Source organism: Anoplopoma fimbria, chromosome 15 (assembly GCF_027596085.1).
Source record: "Anoplopoma fimbria isolate UVic2021 breed Golden Eagle Sablefish chromosome 15, Afim_UVic_2022, whole genome shotgun sequence".
Classification (NCBI taxonomy): Eukaryota; Metazoa; Chordata; class Actinopteri; order Perciformes; family Anoplopomatidae; genus Anoplopoma; species Anoplopoma fimbria.
The window spans coordinates 11,778,768-11,803,758 of NC_072463.1; the positions used below are offsets into that span (position 1 = coordinate 11,778,768).

At 42.6% G+C, this 24,991-nt stretch overlaps 1 protein-coding gene across 1 annotated transcript in view; it reads right to left on the bottom strand.

Annotated features, from left to right (window-relative positions):
• Positions 1-24,991, bottom strand: part of clmna (calmin a) — a 43,160-nt gene that overhangs the window by 13,850 nt on the left and 4,319 nt on the right. Inside the window, exon 2 of the mRNA XM_054614600.1 lies at positions 1,947-2,008. Within this exon, the coding sequence (XP_054470575.1) occupies positions 1,947-2,008 (62 nt within the window). The remainder of the gene's footprint in view (positions 1-1,946; positions 2,009-24,991) is intronic.

A 24,991-nucleotide genomic window follows, 5' to 3' on the forward strand; every position in this document is an offset into this window, starting at 1 on the left:
CAGCTCGTCGGGACCACCGGACCAATACTCTGTGCACTGAGGAATTCATTGATTCAACAAACTACATTTACCATCAACACTGATTAGACAGACACATAAGAAGGTGCTGATTACTCCCTTTACTCCCTTTAATCCAACACATTGGTTGGAACTGAAGTAAGGCCATGTGACTGCTGAATGCTTTCAGTAACAATAAGGTAGATCGGAGATGATCATTCTAAATACACCAAAAGTAAACTATGCAGGTTTATATTTGACACACGGCGTGCACTGCCTGAGCCAACTCTCAGCCCTGTCATAACAAGGATGACATTACTAACTCAGGCATTTGTGAACTTGTCTGAACACGGTGAACTGGTGAATAGTGTGGGGGGAGGAAGTGAGTGGAACTTTCCAACGAGACAGAAGACAAGTGTGTGATTGTTAATTAGTGGGTCAGACATTTGATGCGGGGCCAAACAATGAGTAAGAGAAGAGAGGCTCATTGTGTGAGAGAAACAAAAGGTTTGATCAGACGCTCTCAGACTCTGCTCACCCGGATTCACCCCTGTTGGGTGGGGGGGAGAAACAGAAAGCAAAGACAGGCTGAAGTAAGGCTCTGCTGCAGGCTGTGGCTTAATGTGCAGGTGTACAGTGACTACGTTAAACCATGACTTTCATTTCCGAGCGTAGTCTTTTGATATCTGAGCAGCCTATCAGTGTACAGGTGTGGGTCTTGACGTTAAGCATGACAAGGTGGAGTTCGACTGCACGCAGGTAAAGTTTTTCCCAATTTATTTACCATTAAGGTTTTTTTTCTTATCTGAATCAAGGGACCAAGGACAGAGGGTGTCATATTGCTGTACAGATTGTAAAGTCCCCTGAGGCAGTTTTTGATGTGTGGTTTTATGCTGTATAAATAAAATTCACTAGACTAGATTTATGATACAGATTGCGGCAAGGGGGCGTTAGGAGTTTTAAAGGACTATAATTGAAACCATGCAACTGATGACTGTGTTGATAAGTGGGCCAAATCAAACTAAAGATCTATGTAAACATTTGAATTATATGCAAATTAATATAGTTGTTTATATAGGAAATATATCTGATTTCTACATTATTTTTTTTTTGACATTTATTTTGTACGTAGTTTTTTTCCTTTGTGACGCACTTCATAAATGTGAAAAAACTGCATACATACACAGATATGTATGTATGTATGTATGTATGTATGTATGTATGTATGTATGTATGTATGTATGTATGTATGTATGTACGTATGTATGTATGTATTTGTTTATTTATTATTTACCTATGTGAAAAAATAATGTTTATATGATGGTGCTGCAATTTGTTTATTTCTTATTCACCAATCACTTTGTATTTACATGTGTGTCCCCGCTGGGCCTCCATACAACCCTAGTTTCTAGTCCCTTTCATTGACAGGATACTCATTGGTTACCTTGGAGCATTTCTCCTGTATTTGGCCCAAAGCTCCAAGCTGCAGAGGAGGGGCCCCTCATCCACCCAGCCATTGTTCCCATACAGCAGCTAGCTGGGTGGTTTGGGGGGGGAAACGACCACTTTGGGCCAGCTAGACCTGTAACATCTCCACGGCTCCCTCAGATTAACCATTTAAAGCCTGATGAAGCTTTAATTGCTGCGCACAGGCAGTTCCACACAACCACATGCATAATTCATAAGAGTGAGATGGAGAGGCTGCAACCGTCGTTTGATGTACAGACCGCAGTGTAAAACACGTGCAGTGATCTTCACGACTCTGTGGTGTAGACGGAGCTACCCTCGCCCTAAGATGTCGGGACGGTCGCCATAAAACACGCCGCCTCGTCCCACCCAGGGGCTGCATGAGAGCTCAGTGAGCAGCTCTCTAATTACTGAGTGTGGAGACGTGATCACTTTGTGTTTTTTTTTTCTGCAGCCACCGTTTCAGGAAGCTGTCAACAAACCTTTTCCAAATGTAGGTTCATCCATCGGGTGAAGGTCCTCTTCTGAACCAGCTCTCTTTCCACTGCAACACAGAAAGAGAAGAAAAAAAAGAAAAGAAGAGATTTCAGTCACCAGGAAACTGAAGCCGAGGTCACAGCACTCATTAGAGAGGGAGCGGGGGAGCGGGACTCCCCCCCGCTGGAGGCATATCACCGTAACCTATTTGAACTGATAACTGATATTTTTAATAAGCTGCAGTGATCGCCATACCTTAAACATAACCATTTGTGCGTAACATTTAAGCGTACACCCACACAGGTGTTTCCACTTACTCTGGCTGATTGGACCTCCACATGGTACATGTTAATACATGGGGCACAAATGGAATGTGGACAGACCATGACGTGATGGAAATTGTGCTGTATATCACTACATACTGAACATTAAAGCATTACATTTGAATAAATTATTAAAATATGTACTTTTTCCATAATACAGTTACCACTAAACTCAAACTGTAACAACGTGTAAAATGTTATAACTTGTTACGTTACAAGTGAAAAGTTCATAATTTATACTTTATGTTTAGGGCTAATTAGCAAACGTTAGCATCCCCCTGTTAGCGCCATTGTGAGCTTTTTAGCATGCTGATGCTAGCATTTAGCTCTGTGCCGCTTAACAGAGCCCGTGGAATGGCTGTGGGCCTTACAGCCTAGACTGTATTACCCATGAGTAAAAAGTACATGATTTGCTGTGTGCTTTGTGTTAAGGGCTAATTAGCGAACGTTAGAATGCTAACACGATAAAACAAGATGGTGACGATGGTATACCCTCTTAGCATCACCCTGTCAGCATCATCGTGCGTTTGTTAGCATGATTTACATAGCATTTAGCTCAGTGCAGCGCCACATAGCCCGTAGAATGGCTGTGGAGACTATAATATCGACATTCAGGGAGGGACAAGGGTCTGTGGGGGCCACAAGGGTTCACTAGGGTCCGTGTGACGTACATCTCGTCATCAGACGGTGTACAGGAGTAGGCTCTGGTCGTCCCGCCGTACCTATGATTTGTTGGGTGGGGATCGCGTCCATACTTATCCACGCAGCCACCATGCCACAGGTGGTAGCATGGCTGTGAAGGTGTGGAACGTGGACTCCAGTATGGAATATAGACAGGATCCACAGAGAACATTGTACACATCAATTTGGGAGTATGTAGCCCAAATTATGAGCTGACGTGAGCAGACGTGGAATCGTGACGAGGAACCGTTGGGATCTTCTTACTCCCCGCAACAAACCCATATTCTCCACAGCTGTAAATCTCATTACATCAGCAGCATGGTGAGACAGAAAACATTGGATGTGACACTGGCGACAAGCATAAATCAAGCTTAACCAAGGCTTTGGTGTCAGATCCTTGTAATGATGGACACACCGGGTTAGGGACTTTAATATGCCAACAGACTTACAAAGTCAGTACAAATGTATAGTTTCGTGAGTTATTAGGATATTAGGACATATTTTTGGATTGGGAGGCAGACAGCAGCGTTTACTCAGTCCACAGTTACTCTGCTGCGCCCGAGTACAGACAGCAGACATAGGAAGGGGAACGGCAACCAGAGAGGGTGGGAGAAACTCTGGAGAGGTTACCATGGCAGCAAAGTCAGCTGTTATTCATCTTTATGACCAGTATGGCTCACTGGAGGCACTGGGGCTAACACTGCATTACACACACACACCAAGGGAAGGAGAGCTCTGGCTGATATTGATTGTTTCTTCATCTAGCAGAACTGCTTCAGTGAGGAAGACAGCAGATAACACAGCTACAGGAGAAGAAAATATTGCTCTCGGGGGGGGGGGGGGGGGGTCATGCCATATCGGCCTCTTAGTTGTAGAGCAGTGGCATGTGGAGGTCCCAGCTACTGATTTGTTAATGAGGCCCGTCAGTGGAATAGCAGTATGTCCCGTAGAGTGCTGCTTACTCACCGGGGAACGCCCCTAAATGCAGAGATCCCCCCCAATGTTCTCAGACAATGCTGGAGTTGGGTTAGTATTCAAGTGGCGTAGCTGAGGCTTTAAAGCATGAATCTCTGTGAGCAGACCCAGGGAGGAGGTGGAGGATGGGGGGGAGGGATGGAGGGAGGTGAGATAAGATAAAGAGGATGACAAGAAGAGGAGATGAAAGGGTATGGAGTGAGAGACAGAGCCTGAAGGCAGACGAGCAACATAAATGAGGAGCACGTTTAAGAACATTAATGAAAAAACTGTCGCTACAAACTAAAGGACAAAAATGAAACCAGTTGTTGGCATTATGTATCCATTGATGCAAGCTTCAATAGGCCGCAGTGTGATACAGCCAAATGATTAAATGACATGGCTTTAATCATAAACACTTATTCTATAACCAATAACAAATGATAAAGCTTTCCAGCAGCGTATCTGCAGCTAAAAATCCATCTGTGATGTAATAGCAACAAGTTCCCCACCCTTCACCAGCTTCCCTCTGAAAATGCTTTACGCCCTCCAGCACTGTCAAACAAAATGAATAAATCATGTTCAGTTCAAGTTACAATTCCTCCCTTCACCGCGGGGTGAGAAGGGACCATTCTGTACCTCTGTCAGGCCGACCCCCTTCAAGCTGCCGGCACACAGTGTGTGTCACGGCTACTGCAGCTAGAAAGAGAGACAGGTTGAAAACGAGGGCCGCCGCCTCCAGGAGCGATCGAAATTGCAATGTTACCCCACTGAAAGCTGAAACAATTTGTTTGATTTGCCACAGTGTTCAAGGAATTCAATGTAAGGAGACACTATCCGACTAACCGTTCTGATGCATCCGGCGAGTGACCACACAGAGAGACTGGAGCAGACGCTGGGCAACATTTGCCCCGGAAAGAAGCGAGGGTTTGCAAATGTTTGTCTGGCTCGTAACACCAAGACACCTAGAATTGAATAAATATAGTGGGTGAAAGAAATGACTAGTCAATGTCAAGTCACTAAATTCCTGAGGAGTTGATGATGACATGAACTTAATAGAAGAGCTGCTTGACCTCCATAATTCTCAAAGGCCAGACGAGAGAGTCGTTCTTTGTCTTTTTAGCTGACGATTACATGAACCTACCATGGGGTAAAGTTAGTGGAATAGTTACTAATGGTGCGCCCGCCATGGCTGGTAAACAAGGTGGATTGTCTAATTTTAACTATTAACATCATCGCCTCCAAAGCCCTGTATTACCACCAATTTCAGCGGCTCCTGCTTGACTTTAAGGCAGAATATGGAGATGTGTTCTCTACCACGATGACGCAGGATGACTCAGCCGTCTCTCAGGGGGATAATCTGGCATTTTTTCTGTCTGAAAAGTGGACAACAAATGCAAAAAGTGTCAGATCCAGTATGGTTGGCAGATTGGGCTTCTTTTTTTTTTTTTACATAACAAGCATCTGAATACGCTAGGGCAAGACTGCAGTGCATTTGTATTCAACTCTGTTCTGGTCCAATAGGATGACAGGAAGCACATTCGTCTGCAGATGTTTTATCTAACCTTTGAGAACCGTTTGGACCCCCCTGCCATATGGGCGGCATCGGCCATCATCAACAAGGGATTACTGCTTGAGAGATCATTTATGCTCTTGTCCTCTGTCGTGGTTTTATTGTTCCAAAAATTAAAAATGCACATATTAGGATTAGGGAAGGTAATGTTTTTTAGAGGCATGCCCCTACTGCTCAATTTATTTTTATTTTGAGCTACTCGCAAACGCTGATCAATTCACCTGATTAGATTTGATGAGGGTTTCAAAAGGATTCAGATTTGGAAAGAAGGATTCAATAGTGGCTTTGAATTTTATAAATGTTATCAAACCGAAAAACCTACTAAAGTGTTGGGATATGGCTACGTTTAGATCCTTACTATCAGTAAAGCTGTTTCAGTTTGATTATGATATATTTAAAGTGTACAAGAATACTTCTTTGGGGGGGGATTTTGGCGCTAGAGGCAACTCCAAGGATTAAACCACTGGAGACCATGAATCTTCACAGCACATTTGACAGGAAATACAGACAGTGAGAGTACCTTTTCATCGACCAAAGTATTAGTAAAAGTGAAATATGATTTGATGATGGTGCGCGGCAAGTCTTCAGAATCATCGCACCTGAATTTAGGTACTGTATGTGGAAAGCAAATAACGCAGTGTTGTAGAAATTGAGGTATGACGTGCTAGAACAGCATACGCGCTAAAGGACCAGAACAGGCAACCAACCAGGGGGTGATGAAGTGAAATGACTACTCTCTTGGCCACTTGCATGAAATAAACCACCAGAGCTGACAATATGGCCCATTCATAAGGATACACTGAGGTATCCGAGAAGTCCGGACACGGTGACCTAATCTTTCATAAAAGAGTCAAACACCTACGTCGTAGTACTCGGCAGTGCTTCCCTAACAGAAACCAGAGCTCTACTTTGGATAGTATACCTGGAAAAATGACATCAGATGACGGCATTTTTTTTACTGCACATACTAGGCCTCTCTTTGAAAGTTACAGAAGGTTTTATTTTACAGGTCTGACTCCGTGTGTTTCCCCACGGTGATTGATGACGTAATTACTCACATAATGGGCGTTGTTAATGTACTGTGGAAAATTGCAGCTTTGCATAAACACAAATAAAGGGCTTGTATGTGCTGCAGTGGACCTGAGTTCATTATTTCTAAAGCTAGACATACAGTAGAAACTAAAAAGCCTGCAAAAGGGTTTGATCATTTCTTGTGAGGAGAGAGTCCTAACGACTCCTCTGTTTGGACTGCCTTGTTAGTTTGGTGCTTTGTACAAATGTGTGGGTCAGCATGTATGGATACGTACTCCGGTGTATTATGCATGCTCAGTGAAATTCAAACATTCATTATTTTTTATTGATTCTATGTTTTTTTTATGCATTGGCCAACTGTTCTGAATGTCCATCTAAGGGATAATAACTCCACATTTGAATATGAAAGCAAACAGCATCCGTACACGTAAGGGCTTTTCACACTGCATTTAGCTCCAGGTTTAGGCTTAGTTTGGGGGTTAGATTAGCCTGGGGGGTAAGTGAGCTTTCAAACTCACAAATTACAATGGAAAACCTAAAAGGTGGTTTTGAACCTTTTGTAAACAAAGAATTCATCTTTTTCTTCACATCTGAGTTTGTCTAAATCGAGCCCTCTCTGACTCCGAGTGATTTGGTTGATCTTATTTGCTTGCCATGCAAACAGTGGAGGCTCAGCAGAGTACACCAAAGCCACATGTACACGTTTAGCATGACCACTCTTTTATTACACTTCTGGGTGGAGGGGAGGCACAAAGGGAGCGAGCAAATACAATCAAGATGCAATTAGCTGTGGAGGCTATAAATGAACACACATCTACCAAAAAGAAACTAGACAGGCAATGAGTAACTCCTTTGTGGCGTCTGTGTCTCTTTGCTTTGTGAATTCCAACCAAAGAACACAAGTTAATTGTCCTGTAGCCTCTCAGACGGAGGACCAATGTACCAGAGACACACAGTGTGCATTCTATTTACTGTGGTTCTTTATTATTTGGCTCCTTTGTGGCCATATTTGCAGAAACATTCCCAGCAAAAAGTTGGATCTGGTCTATTTTATATCATGGACTCTATTTAATCAGGTAGCCTCGATTGAGATCTAGATTGAAATATTATTTGAGACCTGAGAACAGACAACCACACAGAGAGCGTAGAGAAACAACACAAATCAGGCCAGACGGAGAGACCCGGGGTGAAGGCTGCTCACATCTAAGCAATCCGTTAGCTGAGCATAGCACATCATAATGTACATTTATTTTATCATTGAAAATCACAGTTACCTTTGTCCTGAGTGTTTGTTGTGTGTGTGTGTGTGTGTGTGTGTGTGTGTGTGTGTGTGTGTGTGGTGTGTGTGTGTGTGTGTGTGTGTGTGTGTGTGGGGGGAGTGTTTTGATGACTTGTGGGGACATATATCTGTCTTCTCTTTCCTTATCGGGACAAAATGTGTGTTTTGCCAGGTCAGGTTAGGTTAAGGTTTAAGTTCAGGTTAAAGTTTAGGTTAAGGTTTGGGTAAGGATTAAAATTGGACTACTAGGCTGGTAGCGTTTATGGTTAGAATTAAAGTAACCCTTCAGACAATGAATGTAAGTCAATGTTATATCCCCAAAAGTCATGAAAAAAATGAGTGAGTGAGTGAGTGAGAGAGAGAGAGAGAGAGAGAGAGAGAGGCCGCTGACATGTTGGATATTGAGCTGTAAAAGGGGTCAGAACCATAAATTGGCCAGTTGTCCATTCGTGTCCGCCCCGAGCATTTGCAGGCCGGTTGCTGTATGAATATAAAATCAAAGTCACCATCAATACATAATGGACCAATAAAAGATCCCTGAGGCGTCCCATTACTGATGGCAAATGGGCTTAACTCCACAATAGTCTGAGTTCTTCCCTTAAAATGGGAGACCTAGACCTAAAGACTGCAGGTCTAGACACTGTGTGAAGACACACTGGGCTACCTGAGCCACTTATCCATCTGGTGAAGACGCAGGATCAGAACCATTTGGAGTAAAGTGAAACCAAACAAATGCAGGGCAAACACAATGGCAGCTATGGTAACCACTAACAACCAAATAAACACTACACCAAGTGTCTGCAGGGTTACTGCTGAACCACCCCCGTTCCACACTTTAGGACAGAAGGGCCCAACCTTTGTTGTCACAGGATCCCATTTGTACCAGCCCAGCTATTAATGGTAGCCATTATGTTACTACTGGAAACTAACAGACACGACAGTTTAAGAAAAAAACATTTCAGTCTATTGTCACCAGTACGCTACTCAGTCCAAAAACACAACAAGTTGACACACAGGGCTGGGCAATATGGAGAAAAATGAAATATCACCATGCTTTTGACCAAATACCTCAATTTAAATATGACAAGGATATTGTACTGTTGACATTTGGTGCTTTCACAAAATATTTACACAATGGCATTTTTGATAAATAATCATCAGGTGGATTTAATGACTAAGTGGGTAAAGGGAAATAACAGAACATCTTAAATAGTCTGGTGAGTTCAGAAGAGTACGTCACTTTACTGTAATGCAGCCTTTAACATTCAGGAAAAGACAACACTCTAGTCTGATAGTGTTAGGTTTCTGTTTGGTACCTAGTTGTATTTTGTTGTTGTTGTCCTTCCCCTCCATTTTTCTATGTCTCCCCTTTTCTGCAGGGCGTGTGTGTGTGTGTGTGTGTGTGTGTGTGTGTGTGTGTGTGTGTGTGTGTGTGTGTGTGTGTGTGTGTGTGTGTGTGTGTGTGGCAGGAGGATCAGACACAGCGGCAATCAATCAACTCATCAGTCTCAGACTACATAAGCTTGGCTTCAACTCCACCTCGGTGCCAGATAATTCTGTTTTTGGTGAGTCTCTCTCTACCTGTTTTTTGTTTTCTTGGTGCCAGTGAGCCTCCATGTGCTCGCTCCTCAAGATCGGTGGCGTTTGTTGCGAGCCAGCCAGCCTCCTGCCTCCACTGCCCGCTTCGTCTCATTTTGTGACTTTGTTAATAAACTCCTTTTTGTATAAATACTCCGGTGTTCTGTCTCTGCTCTGGTGTCCAAAAACAATTGCCGATGTCTAACAAGCTTTTGTTGGCTGAAAACCCAAAGAGGATTATTTTCATTAGGAGCCTGAAAAATGCTCAGTAGCTGTAGCGACGACCTGAGAATGAGCTGTGCAGCAGAAGAAATGTTAATTGAATGTATGCAATATTGTCTGTGAACAGCTGTAGCACAATTTAGTCCACCAGATACTGAAGCTCCGGATTCACAACTGTGAAGTTGATCAGATTCATGTTGATCTGAGCCGCCAGCCTGTCTGTCTGTGTTGAGCTACAGAAACACAGTTCACTGGCGGTCATACAGTGGTGTTACAGTGGTGTTACAGTGTGATGGGCCTTTTCACTCGAAAACAGACTACGGCTGGATACACACACCAGCTGCAGAGAGACAACAGACAAACTTTTCAGTTGAGACGCCAGAATAAAATGTTGGCATTGTGCGTTTCTGAAAACCACGGAGGAGTTGAAGCTCCATGTTTCTGAACCGTAAAGACGAACACCTGTCTCCTGGGGGAAAATTAGTTGACGCATCCATCCACCTTGACCTCCACCCCACGCCGACTTTGATTCAACGCATACATCAAATCGGACATAATCCTGGAGTAGGTACATTCCCTTCAATCCTTATTGACAACCCTAGTTCTGTTGTATGAGACTAGGCTCTACTACCTTTAGACAGCAGTACTAGAGGAAGGACTACCCCTGTAGAGATGGTGACCTCAAAGCATCGTAACCAGCGTAGTGGCAAACAGCGTAGACTCAAACATTTGCTAGCTTGTTATGTTACCCAGAGTACAGCAAAGATCCCTTCCTCCTTTATGTATACAATGCTAGGCTCCAGGAAAGGAAGCAGAGGTGCTAATTCACTGTGACAGGTGAATTCTTAAAGAATGGATTGTGGCCGCGTGTCAGCGTATTAGCGTCAAATGCAACCGCTATCTGCCCCGTCTCTTTGTGCAATTGGCCCTTTTATGCATGTGATTGCAATTATCCATCTGGCTAAGTTTAAATGCGCTGGAGACGGAATATGATAACCTTAGTTTTTACTTTTTTTTTTCTCATGTAGTTTCAAATATGACATGTTGGTGAGCTTTATTCATTTAAGTTTCATGACAAAACTGTCACTGCATCCCAAAATAATGAGTTTGAGTGGACGCCTCTTATGAATGCACTCCAGTTACCACCAACTCTCTGAAGACGCTAATAATTACACTTGTGATTATCGGCGCTAATCTTGGTTAATTAAACTGAATCTGCAATGAGGTTCATTTGCATGGAACGGACACAATTATGTCTCCAAATGTCTCCAATGTATTTAAATAGGTGCTAATAGCACAGAGACACTATCTGTTTGGCAGCGCAGTGCGTTTAACCATTTGCAGGAACCTTGAGGATTACAGGCCGCGCATTCTTTTTATGGAAGTATTATATAGTTATATAGTTATAGTTAGTCGACTAAGGCTGACATAAATCGGTTCGGCAGTTGCCATGGTAATCATAGTCCAAATCAGTATTTGAATGCATCAGTTTATTTCTTTTTTTAGTACGCTTTGCTCCAGTGTCCTGCTGTCTGGGTGCCTTTAGGAATAATGGACGGCTCAATGTACATTATTCCTGATTATTATGAGTTATTCTCAGACGGATAGCGCTAGTTGTTCCATAAGTTGACATAGGCTTCAGGATATTTATTTTTGCCATTTGCTTCTATGTTGTTCTTATTGGCTTTTGCTGTTATTTATTTGATTTGATTATTGCAGATTTTGTTGCCGTTAAAAAAGTGAAAATCCTTCAAGTTCCATTTTTGTCTTCCTCTCTCATTATACAATAATAGCAAAGTAAAGTACAATATAAGTAAATAATGGTTGCAAGTCGAACAGTTCCTGTGCATGTGTATCCACACATATGAGTGCGTTATGTTGAAAAATGTATTCAGAGATCCATAACAGTAGTTCGGTTCTGTACTTCTGCTTTCAGTCCACTGAATGAAATTCTGTACGGCAAAGTTTAGCTGACACTGACCTAGCTCTGGGCTCCGTCTACCCGGGTGCCAATTAGAGCCACGGAGACGACTTCTTCCACTCTGATGAAACAGAAAGAAAAAAAAAAAGGAACGCCTGCAGATGTTCTGGAACCACCCACACACCCCCAGCTCACTCTGAACACAGACAGCAGCAGATCAAAGACGCCGAGTCATAGATGTGTCCTGGCTGTTGTGTCGGAGCTCCTTTGTGCCACCGCACGTCAGAATCAGACTGGGAGTAAGTCTGTGTCTGGGCAGCCCAATGTAACAGTTAAGAACATGAAAAATACAGGAGGGCTCTTTTATTGAAATATTCATCCAGCTGCTGTGACGGGCATCCCTTGAGACTGCAGCGCTGCATCATCAGAGGTGTTACATCACTGCAGAGTTCACACACAGGCTGTTTCTCCAAAGCGCCCTCTCACCTGTGTTCTTATTATCCATCTGTGTAAGGATGGGAGGAAACGCATGTGTGCAGTTGTCAGTTACCATTATGACACATTCATCTGAATGTATTTATATCAATTGTATAAATAATTCAGTGTGAGACTCCATTGAGGAATATTGTGTTTTACTAAAACAGACTCCTTTTAATTTTAATTGAATTTTACATTTAAAAACGAATAAAAACAAAACCATTTGAATTTTAAAAAATCTCAGTCATATCTACTTGAAAAGTTTCATTTATAATATTTATGCATTATATATAGTTACGATTGGTCATTCTTGAATATTAGAAGTGGAAGCTTCTAAACTATACAACTGTTTACGAAACCTCCAATACAAGCATTTAATGTACTGACAGTCTGTCTCATCTAGAGTCCAAATCCTCATGGAAAGCACTTTAACACGGTGTCCTACAAAGCATTATTACATAACCCGACTCAAAAAGCATTTACAGAACAACAGAGCAGTGAGGTTAATCAATCATTTACAGAAAAGCCACTCTGTTTCCTGTCTCTCTCACGCAACAAAGTTCAGGAACATCCAATAAAACTACAGTTTTACTCTTCACTTCTAGGCCTCATAGAGTGATCAATAAAGTGTCTCACACAAGTGTCTCTTAACCAAACTCAACATCAGACAAAGGAGGAGTTCACCCAGGTCCATTTGTTGTGTGTGGTTGTTGATGTTGTATAAGCTATTCAGAAGCCATGGTAGTGCTTAATGTCTATTGGATGGAAGGAGAAGTGACAGATACAAGGAGGGCCAATCACCATCTGTGCAGCTGAGGATACTTATCCAGCTCATTCGTTAGAAAGGGTTAATTAGTCATGGGACGAGAGGAGCAAACTAAACCAAAGAAGAAGTTTAAAAACACATTAAAAAAAATCTAAGAAACGCAGCATAAAGCAACACAATAAAAGCAACGCACGTTAAGCAGGATAACAAAGAGCAATAACCATAGAGCAAGATAACTTAGAGCAACACAACATAGAGCAACACAATGTAAGGCAACACAATGTAGCATACTCAAAGCCATGCAAATGCAATTCCATGCTACATACCGCTAGGTAACCAAATACAATGTAAGGCACTGCAACGTAAAGCAACACAATTTAAAATAAACACCATGCAATGCAGCACAGCCAAAGCAATGCAACGCAACACTGTGCTACGTTACACAAAGCAACACGATGCAACGGCAGCACTGCGAGGTAAAGCTATACACTGCCCCTGCAAATACACTACATACAAGTTGACATTCCTGCCAGATGACATGGTGAACACAGTATTTCTACTGTTTAGCTCATGATCGTCACAACGGAGAGTCAAACGTTTGTCACTGTGATAACTCTCAGAGTTTTAGAATCCTCTTTCTATGAGTTACACAACACTCTGTAGTGTTTCAGTGTCTCAAAAACTCCTTTCATCACCTACTGGTACGCTGCCTTTAACAACACGCCGACATCTCGTCTTTCTTTAATTCAGAATTTAATTTAATTTAAGAATTGAATTCTGGTATTCCATAGAAATGTCCTGTAAGAACTTTCTGGAAGTCTGACAGAGCCGGACTATAGCCTATCAGTTCTGCGAATGAGGCGAAATTCGGCTCATTCGGGAAAAAGAATGCGTGACGCTGTGTTGCGAAAGCCAATCATCGTTGAGATTCTCCTCCTGTCATTCTGTCATGTAAACAAAGTCCAGCACCAACCGATCCGAGCTCCGTTCAGAAAACAAGCATTTTAAAAGTGATTTCCTTGTCGTCTTGCAGAGAGAACTAACAAAACATGAATTCTGACTTTTTACAAACCACCATCATTATGTTCTTATTTCAGCGTCCCTTTTTGTACATTTATTGCAATTAAATCACAGTAAAATTGTTTATTTTCGGTTCATACAGCTGTAGTAATCAGTGAATACGGCGCCACCGGGTGATGTTATGAACCCAGACAAGACGGCGTTTAGTTTCCCGGGATATCTGGGACTGCCCCAACAAGTATAAAGCAGATATAGTAGTTATTTCTTGCGTGGTTGATGGCGGAAATAAATAGCTGAGTTGACAACCGGTTTCCATGGAGATCCTTGTTTGGAGGATCAGCAGATACAAGAGTTAGACTAAACAATGAATGTGTTTGCACAAATAAGCAGAGTTCAATGTTATATAAAAGCTTCGGTTACATCAGAGCAATCTCTCAGAGTGGGTTCGGTGACAGAGTAATGTAATGCTTTATTGCATTCTATTAGTGTGGGTGCACTGAAAGCCCATCAGAATATACAGTGTGACGCTTTAGAAGAGATTTAAGGACTTCTCCATTGTTACATGGAAGACATGTTAACATGTCGGGTAGTTAGCAGCTCAAAATGTGGACTTCAGATTCCAAGGTTGGTGTCATGAGAAGTACGGATGTATTAATAAAAGTTAAGGGTATGACCCAAAAAAGACATGATTTCTGATTTAATCATAGACCGTATGCAAGAAGTGGACATAGTACTCTTGACGTCTCTCATTGGTTTGTGGACGTTTTGAAGCCTGGAGTTCGGCCTTTGGGTCGTCGCCATCTTGGCTTTTGCAACCAGTGAACATATCATATTTGGAATGCGGAGGAGTGACGTAGAGACACCGTATACGGCTCTGGTAGAGACCTGTCAATCAGTTTGTAGACCCGCCCTAAATCATACCCTGCTTTATGGTCTGTTTGACTCTAAATGGAGCATCATTTACTAAATGAACATCATGCTGTATTGAAGAAGACTTGAAACTAGAGATTGAGACCATAAACTCATGTTTACAATGTTTACTGAGGGAATAAATCAAGAGAGAAGTAGAGTCATTTTCTCATAGACTTCTATACAACCAGAGGAGTCGCCCCCTGGTGGACATTAGAGAGAATGCAGCTTTAAGACATGAAGCATTGGCTTCACGCTCCAGAAAAGAAAAAGTAACAGTTACCACGATGGTTTTTACAAAGCTGTTTCCAAGTTGTAGTTCAGACTTTAGGGGACATTCACGTTCATTTTCCCGGTTGGGAACAAATTTTTTCAATTACTCGTATACCACATGAATGCAGCACGAAGCATATGACATTTTACACTGCATGAATTAGCCTAGCTGCTAGCAGACTTTTCCTTACCCAGCCTGCATGCACATTTGTTCAGCCTAACATAGTTGGAACAGAGCAGCCAATACCCTTTCCAAACATAGCCCGAACAATGGTGCCGTTTCCAGAAATGTGTCCACAAACCATTCTACTATTTTTAAACATGGAGAAATGTGCACAAATGAATCATAGCAGTTCATTTGTTGGAGGGGAGTCTGAGCCAGCAGTCAGTTAAGGTGAAGGTCAGCTCCTCCCTCATTACCAAAATATGGATTTCCTGTAGCTGGGACGATGTCATGTGTTTGTACAGCTTATGATTCAGGGCGGAGTTAAGTAAACTGTGATGGATGATGGATGTGATGGCGTGTGTTCAAAGGGAGGGCAGAATACAGAGATCTCCAGAGCTCCTTGACTGCAGACACAGAGTGATAATGGACTTCTGATCCCTCAGATCAAATCAGAGGGACTGCCTTTCAGTAAAAGCTCCTATCTGAATTGTTTAACTGTACTGAGAGCTCCACACAATACCTGATGGGCCGTCATCCAGCATCAGACGTCGTCCACATTCCAGCAGATTACACGAAACCACGGCTACGATTAAACTGACAGGCTCATGCTATCAGCAGCTCAGGTTGATCCGGTGGAAAAATGAAAAGCAATCCCTGGTGGGTGGCTGTTTTTCTGTGGAGTGAAGGCCCTTGGGGGCCGCAGGTCAACCTGAGAGCACCGTCACTTAGAAACACTGCCTGGTGAGGCACATGGCTCTCCGTCAACACTGCTGTTAACCCTTTGAGGGCAGCTCTGCCTAACTACTCATTTGCAAACGCGTTAAAATACATATAAGAACATCATGGCTAGGCCGGGATGTTTTCAGGAAGGCTTACCTTCTGAATGGCCTCTTTTGATCAATCTAATTTGACAGTGCTGCTTGACTGGTTATAAACAAATCATCATCATCATCATCATCATCATCATCATCATGGAGTGACTGTCAGATGAAGCAGAATCAGCACAGTGTGTTTAGCAGGAGAGAGCTCCAGTGTTTTCTGTTAGTTTGGTTCTCCTCCTCTGATGAAGAGCAGCGTACAGTCTCTTCTCTAAACTGTCTCCTTCAGGGAGATCCCTCACAGGGTTCTGTGTCTGTCAGACGGTCTAAAGAGGGTTCTACCACATCAGCAGAGCAATAACATCTTATTGAAGGACGACCCGCTCTACCACTGAGCCACAGGCGCTCCTACGACTAACTTTGAATTTATTCTCATAATATTGCAACTTATTTCTAGAAATATTATGACCCTATTTTATCATGGTAATAAAATGTTTTATCGTGAAATATCTTTTTACAATCATTATGATTTTATTCTTACTAAATTACAATTTTATAAACTAACCTTCTAAATATTACCACTTTTTCATGATATATTCTGACTTTATTCTCGTCACATTACAACTGTATTCTTATAATACTGCAACTATCTCTAGAAATATGATGACATTATTGTGCTCAAATTATGACATTTTCATCATAATACTTAGCCTTTTTTTCTGAATTATTTGACTCTTTCCTAATTTAATTACGTTATTATCATGGTATTAGTACGACTTTTTTGTAAAACATTTGACTTTATTCTTATTAAATTACACCTTTTATCTCATAATGTTACTAAAGTATTCTAGAAATCTCAGAGAACAAAGATATGTGAGATACATAAATGAATCACTACATCAATTAAATGAATTCCTATAGCATTGAATCGGTGGCAGATACTACAAAACACACAGAGAGGAGGGAAGAGTAAACCATGACTCAGCAGAACTAACATTAAATGAGAAAAGTTGATGAACAGGAGATTTAATATAAATAATATATATATATATATATAAATGTTTCAAAGCAAAAGTGTCTGAGAGCCTTCATTTTGTACATAAGACATTTCAACCATACATTGGTGCATAAAAATGAACCAGAAAGAAGGAAATGAAGTGTTTGATGCTCAAAAAGGACATCCACCTCACTGTATGTGCACCCCCCATTGTTGAAACGAAAGCTACGCCCACCGCGCCCCCCCTGCTGTAAGCCTCGTGCCCCCTTGGATATTTGTTCTAGCCCAGCAGTGGAACCACCTGCATCTCATAAAAAGCAGCCTTCCAGCCCAATCACAGACTGGAGACAGAGAGTGAGCTAACCAAGTCTTACATCACCAACGGTTATCTCACACCATAACCGAGACCTTTAAAAGGGACGAGGTATTTTTAGAGGGGAAATGCCGGCTTTATGAAAGGAGCACTTTTCAGGCTCCTTTCTGAGCACTTCCAAAGGTAAAAACAGTGGGAGTGAGATAAAGCTGCTACCTGCAGGAGGAATTCATGTCAGAACTCACTGTTAACAATAAAACATTCAGACTGTTTCTCTTATTAAAGGAATTACTAAATTCAATCCTAATGGTTGGTAACAGTATGAATACTACAAAACTCAAATCAATTCTATAAAACGTAAACATTCATAACTTCTGGAAGGACACGGTTACATTCTGGCTTAACTCTGCTCGTGTGGCCTAACATTTCAAACCTTAAGCTATTTACTTTATTTTCATATGTGACAAAATGTTTAATATTTTGACCTGAAAAAGACTGAACAATTAATTATTAAAATAGTTGCAGATGATTTGACTGAGTAATCAACGTATTATAATTGGGGCTAGCAGTAAACTATTTCAAAACTTTTTTACAGTATATACCAGTCACACTAGGATTAGAGATGACCCGAGTCGAGGCAGTCCTAGGGGTCGGTAACATGGCCCGCCTAAGGTTATTTTATTGAATCAGAATCAGCTAAAATAAAGCTGTTTAAATGCCGGCCATTTCTTTGCTGCCCTCCAGGCCCGGTTCTGACCATGGGGAGGATTGGGTGTCAGGCCAGTGTTAAAAATGAAATACAACCATTACAAAACTAAAACAAAAACAATACAACTTACATTCAAAGCATTTTGGCTGTCACCATCTTGGATGTCGGCCTTTGCCATTATGTTTCTTTGCAACCAGTGAACAGCAAGGGACCATATTTGGACTGCGGAGGAGATTCATAGAGACGCCGTATACGGCTCTGGTATAGACCTATCAATTACAATGTAGCCCCGCCCTAAAGCATACCCTGCTTTATGGTCTGTTTGACTCTAAATGGAGCATCATTTACTAAATGAACATCATGCTGTTTTGAAGAAGACTTGAAACTAGAGATTGAGACCATAAACTCATGTTTACAATGTTTACTGAGGGAATAAATCAAGAGAGAAGTAGAGTCATTTTCTCATAGACTTCTATACAACCAGAGGAGTCGCCCCCTGATGGACACTAGAGAGAATGCAGGTTAAAGATACATCACTTTTCAGAACCGGGGGTTGCCGCCCGACTTTAACACTCTTAACTCTTCGCATTCTGTTCATAACGTTATTCAAAAAATGTTTTAACATTAAACCGAAATTCTGACCCCATCTTACACCTTTACATTAGAGTATGGCATCATCCTGGTATTGGCAGATACCGACCAAGTTAAAGAACTCAGATTGATTAAATCCAAAGAAATTTGATCGGGACATCCCCAATCATATATGCATTACTTGTGAAATTCTTAAAGCTAGACATTTATCAATGAGAACTGCATAATGTAAACAGCCTTTATACCCCTCCAGTGTTCCCCATTAATATCCTCATGGTTGACTGTATGTTTGCTGCCTGGCACTTAGTCACCTCTTGTGTGTTTGCGAACTACTTACATTAGCCAACAGCAGGATTAACGCTGTGAATGTTCCTGTCAGTCCAGCTGTTGTAGTCAGCTCTGTTCAGTGATGTTGAAAGATCATTTAGGAGTGTGTTTGAGATACGGTCGGTCTCTGACTTTGCTGCCCTCTGAATTCAATTACTCACTCCCGACATGAATCAAATACAGACACTGTGTAAGGTAAAAGCCGGTAAGAGCTCTCGTATTTTTTGTGTGAGAGTTATGTAAACAGATCTGCTCAATGACTTCCGTTCTTTTAAAAGGCAGCGTGCCCGTATTAGATGGATTTGGCCTCCGTCTCCATTTTCCGCTCAACTACTTCGTGAAAGATTCTGCTCAGGGTTGTGTCAGTGAGCACAATAACCATTCAACCGTCCGATCGCTGCGGGAACGAGGCACGCCATGAAGGGACGGTCTGTTGTGAGAAGTGAAGAGAGACTTTGTGATGAGGATACCTTCAGCATATCTCCTCAGCGTTATCCCCTCCAGCGCCGGCACTGATCTTTCATCGCCTCCTCCACAGAAACCAGGTGCTTACTCATCGTCTGCCTGTTCACCATGTGGCCTGTCAGCCCACACTTCAACACACCTACACTGAGACACTCTGTACACCTCGCTCCTCAGTTTCAGCTCAGAGGATGGATGTTATACAATCTGAATAATGTATTACAAAACATGTTTCCATTAATTAAACCCTTTATTGCAAAAGAGTGGGCTGGAGCACATTCACTAAGCTTGCATCGCCGGTGGATGACAGCTATGAGGACCAGTTGATAAAAAGGACAGAAGGAGCTTGAATACGAGTGAGGTTTGGATTTCCTTACAGCAACACAGACTCGCTCGCAACTTGTCGTATAACATTTCCTGGTCAGTGTTCCTACTCTTCAAAATCTGACACTATTGCTTCCCCTCTGAGTCAGTTTTGGTCGTGTCAGGGACGGAGTCTCAGCTTCTTCTTGCTACATGCGTAGTGCCTTTTCAAAATAAACTCTTCGTGTTCCCGGTAAAAGTACAGTTTTCTGCTGGTCGCATGCATGTAGTCTCTGTTCATAACAAACCTCCAACGTAGGGTCATTTACTTACTTGGTTAGGTTTTACGATAATAACCTGGTCTGGGTTAATGAAAGCGTGTTTGTTATGTTGCACAACTGGCGTAGAAGTCCGGAGTCACGCTCGGAATAATACAATTACAGTGAAATAAGTCAATGTTTGATTGGTTTCAGGTGGGACACAAACAGCTGTGTCCTGGGTGAAAGTCCTGTGTTTGTATGGCCTGTCCAACCTCCCCTCACAGTTTGACGCTCTTCATACTACAACAATGCACTGAGCATCTAATCCCGACATGTATGGTTTACATTGGAGTTAGTTTGAAGTCAGAGTCGTCTCCTACAGACACTAATGGGCTTTTTTTGACCAAGCGTCGTTTTTGAGAAGTCTGGAGTGAGAACCGGTCGACAGGATGTGCTATTAATCGTTCATCAAACAGAGAAAAAGACGGCGAGCTAGCAGCTCAGTGAGGCTGAACTAAGACAGCGGCTCTTTGAGCTAATTGCTAACTTGACAATGCTAACGTGCAGATGCAGAGAAGAACCACAGCTATTTGTCTAAGCAAATACAACTAAACAAAAAAGTCTCTGCTGCAGTACTTTGCATAGAATCCTTTGAATTGTTCCGTGTAAAGAATGTAGTGTAGGTTTGTCCAGCTTTGTCACAACTTCTCCTTTAATAACACCGGAACACATTCGTTCTTTAACTGGTGGCTAGTACTACTGTCTATTAGCGTTAGTTGAGCCTAACACAAGCTGGAGGATTGGCAGCTTCATTAATCATCAGGATGTCTGGTGATGGACTACAGTTGCAGCATGTACCAGCCTCTCCTCACAGAGCCGTGTTTGAAAGCATTCTAGGTGCAAGAGGAAAGCTCTTTCCTTTGTAGCACACTGCAGTCTTCTGCCACGGTGTGTGTGTGTGTGTGTGTGTGTGTGTGTGTGTGTGTGTGTGTGTGTGTGTGTGTGTGTGTGTGTGTGTGTGTGTGTGTGTGTGTGACATGTGCTGCCTCATCACAAATCCTGCCTTTATTCAGTAAATATAGGCCTGAGGGTTTGTGCAGAGAAAAGCTTATTTGCAGCGAATACAGTGGACTCCTGAAAAGTGTTTATGAAAACGTCCGGAGGAGGACATGGAGGAACGGTGAGTGGATGAGCTGAAGAGAAGGGACCTTTTGTTATGAGCGGACCCCCTATAACCTCCAGGACCCTCGTAGCAGAGTCCGTGAAAGGCCGAGGCCCACCACCCTCCACCCGGCCCCCTGGGCATGTAGGGGGGACTGGGCACCAGTTCAGGAACGCCACATTCAGCCCAGCGTGAGCAGCAGAGGCTGTGCTTTCACCGCCGTCTGCACACTGGAGCGTCAACACAGCTCAGTGGGAGAAGAAGCCTTTGTTGGGCTTTGTCTGAACTCTATGAGGAATCCTTCACAAGAGTTTCTCTCTGAGAACAGATGAAGACATGACGCTCTACTGTGCAGGACTGGGCATGTACACAGTGACAGATGGAGGCTGGACACACCTTCACACAGTCTCCATGACACCACACACACACACACACACACACACACACACACACACACACACACACACACACACACACACACACACACACACACACACACACACACACACACACACACACACACACACACACACACACACACACACACACACACACACACACACACACAGTGTACATTTAATAAATCTCCCATCACATTAAAAATATTGTCAAAGCGTCTTCCTAGAGTCATAGTTCAGTCAGATCTGAACACACAGCCCATATTTTTGGATTCAGTATCTCCGACGTCCTTGGCAAATAAGACGATCCATAAATCCGTTTAGAAATCTTTAAAAATAAACTCCCTATTTGCTCAAGAATCATCAGGTTTTAGGGTTTTCTTCAGTATCAAAATAATCCATCACTCAAGTTTGTCATGGTAAGTTTATCTCCATATTTCTTCATACTTTAAAAGTGTCTCTATGCAATTTTGTATCAACAATAAAAGGGGAGGGTTTTTTTTTCCAATGATAAAAAGCTCTTACGACATTCAACCAATTCTGTTAACATCCACCCAGCTAATTGATGTCCCCGCTAATATTTCTGATATTAACTCAGGTCCCTGAGGCTTCATTATATAATAGAATATGTTTTAAACCTCAGAGAATACTGGAGCCTAATCCCTGTTTTAAATGGATCCCCATAGCTGAATGAAGCACAGTGGCCCAGGGAGCGAAAGGCACCTAAAGAATTTTTCCCAACATCTTGGTAGTACAGTTGTTCTTTTTTAACCTCGTCAGGAACCGTAGCGGCCCTGTGGCACCGCAGGAGCAGGAGCAGGAGGAGCGCTAACAACCAGACATTTGGTGCGTTGGTAAATCAAATCTGAATCTCTAAACTAAAATGTTGTTTGAAGAGAGGGAGCGTTCTACTTCTATATGTTTGAATTCACAGCAGTAACCACATGCAGTGGTCTGCTGGAGCAGCAGCATCTCAGCAGCCGACAAGAAGAGACTCAACAAGCTTGTCAGGAAGGCCAGCAGTGTGCTGGGGTGTCCACTGGATACGGTGGAGGTGGTGGGAGACAGGAGGATGATGGCCAAGCTGTCATCCCTGATGAACAACACCTCTCACCCCATGCAGGACACCCTGGCAGCTCTGTGCAGCTCCTTCACCACCGGCTGCTTCACCCCCGGTGGTGAAGGAGAGGTACTGCAGGTCCTTCCTTCCTGCTGCTGTCAGGCTGCACAATCAACTCTGCTCCCAGCAGACCACATGACACATGACAATAAAAACATGACAATAAAAACCTGTGCAATACATTACACTGTGCAATAATAGTTAAAATAGTTTTTTCTGTCTGTAAATATAATATTTCAGTTATTGTTGTTTTCTACTGTTTTTTATTGCTTATTTATAATACTTGTTTTTTTTTATTTTCATTTTTTATTTTTATCTTGTGTGCACTTTACTCTATGCTGCTGTAAACCTGCAAATTTCCCCGCTGCGGGACTAATAAAGGATTATCTTATCTTATTTTATCTTATGTTTACGGTGTTTAGACCTTAGTTAAGCGTCATAGTTTCACCCGCCGGGCTAACCGGTGGGCCAAAGTGACACCAAGGGATCTGACCAAGCGTCGGCATGTGACGAGTTGGGATGGGAACGTGTTGGTTCTGCTCGGGACTTTAACGCTCACATGGTGAAAAGGAGGAGGGGCCAGGGAGGTTCCTAACTAATTTTCCTGATGTTTAAACAAAAGTCTAAAAGTCAGGAAACCGTCAGAAAACAGTCCAAATGTATCTCTGTTTAATCTACAGCAGACAGCGAGATGGTGACCAGGAGGGCCTGATATGGCTTTAGATTGAACGCTATGTTCACTGGAGGCTTTGGGTTAGTCTTTACTTTAGTCAGTATCACCTCCTTATGATCCTTTATGGGGATTATTGATTCATTTCCTTCCTGACATTTTTCATATTTCAAATAAAGGTTGAATTCAAAGTGGCACACGAGTTGTTGGATATACACTTACATCGTTCAAACTCCACAACCACCAAGTGAAATGCCTAAAACAACCCTGATGACATCACCAGTCATCTGCAAAAAATCATTCTCCAGCCAATCAGAATCCAGTTCTACACCATGATGGAACTGCTTTATTGGCAGAACACAGTACCACAACAGTAATGTTGAAACACCCGGTGAAATGGAAGTCAGAGAGCCTTAACCTTCTTCACTGTGACACGTTTCACAGTGAAGCTGAATGTTTGAGCAGTGCACGGTTACTGCTCCATTAACTACCACGATCAAAAGCATTTTTAATTAGTTTTATATGAGCCGTGCGGCTAGCTAGTGGCTCTCTCATTTGATTGGATGATTTTCTTTTTGTTAAAGCCCCCGAGTGAAGCATGACTCACTTAACATTTGAAACCGTTTTACAGAAGAGAGAAAAGACAGGTATAAATACTCCGATGGAGATTTTTTGACATCTATTTGACAAAAAAATAAATGAACAATCAACACAGAGACACAGGATAATAACTGATAAAGTGTATTTCTCATTTCACTGGAACTCAGAGAGAAAACCCTGGTTCCACTGAGGTGGGAGGCAGTGTGTGGTTGTGTGTGTAAGTGGGCATGTGAGTGTGTGTGTGTGTGTGTGTGTGTGTGTGTGTGTGTGTGTGTGTGTGTGTGTGTGTGTGTGTGTGTGTGTGTGTGTGTGTGTGTGTGTGTGTGTGTGTGTGTGTGTGTGTGAGAGAGCGCTGTGTGGGAAGTATGATGATGTTCAGGGACTCGGGCTCTGTAATGCAGAGGGACCAGCTCTCCCCTCTCATCATGTGTTATGCAACAGCCTCCAGGCCATTGTTTTAAAGCTAGCTGCTCCTCCAGCTTTCACACAGAGGATCACAGCCACTCATCAGACGGCTCGGGCTCGTCCCTCAGTGTTGTACAAAAATGTGGACAAAGCTGGAGCCCACGAAGCTAACAGGCAGTGAGAATCTGCAACCTACTCATTAGAGCTCCTACTCCAGCAGGGACAGACACCACAGGTTGTGTAACTGCTGCTGCAGTGAGTTCGTCACACTCTTATAGGCTCGACACACACTAGCTCAGAGATCCTCAACTTAGGGCCGGAGGACTAGAGGGTACCACGAGTCCTGCCCATTATCTTCTGGGAATACAAAAGTTAATACGGTGCCAGAGTGGATAAAAGGCAACAAAATAGACTAATAGTGCATGTTTCTCACAAATAAATGCCCCAGGACAGAGGTAATATTTAAATCGATAAATATTATTAATGTTGTATCCCTACAGCTCATACTGCCTCCGTCCAATCCAATGTATCCTGGGTAAGATGTGATGTCTGCTGGCTGCAAAGTGACACCCAATGCCCAAACTGAACAGCTCATATGACCATGTTAATAGTCGCCTGAAACTGGTCACATGGCCGGGGTCACATGGAAGAACCAATAGGAAGCGTACAATGCATGAAGGCAGACCTACACTTGACGAAGAAGCACCAGGGTCATTTTGGTTTATTGTGACTTATAGGGTC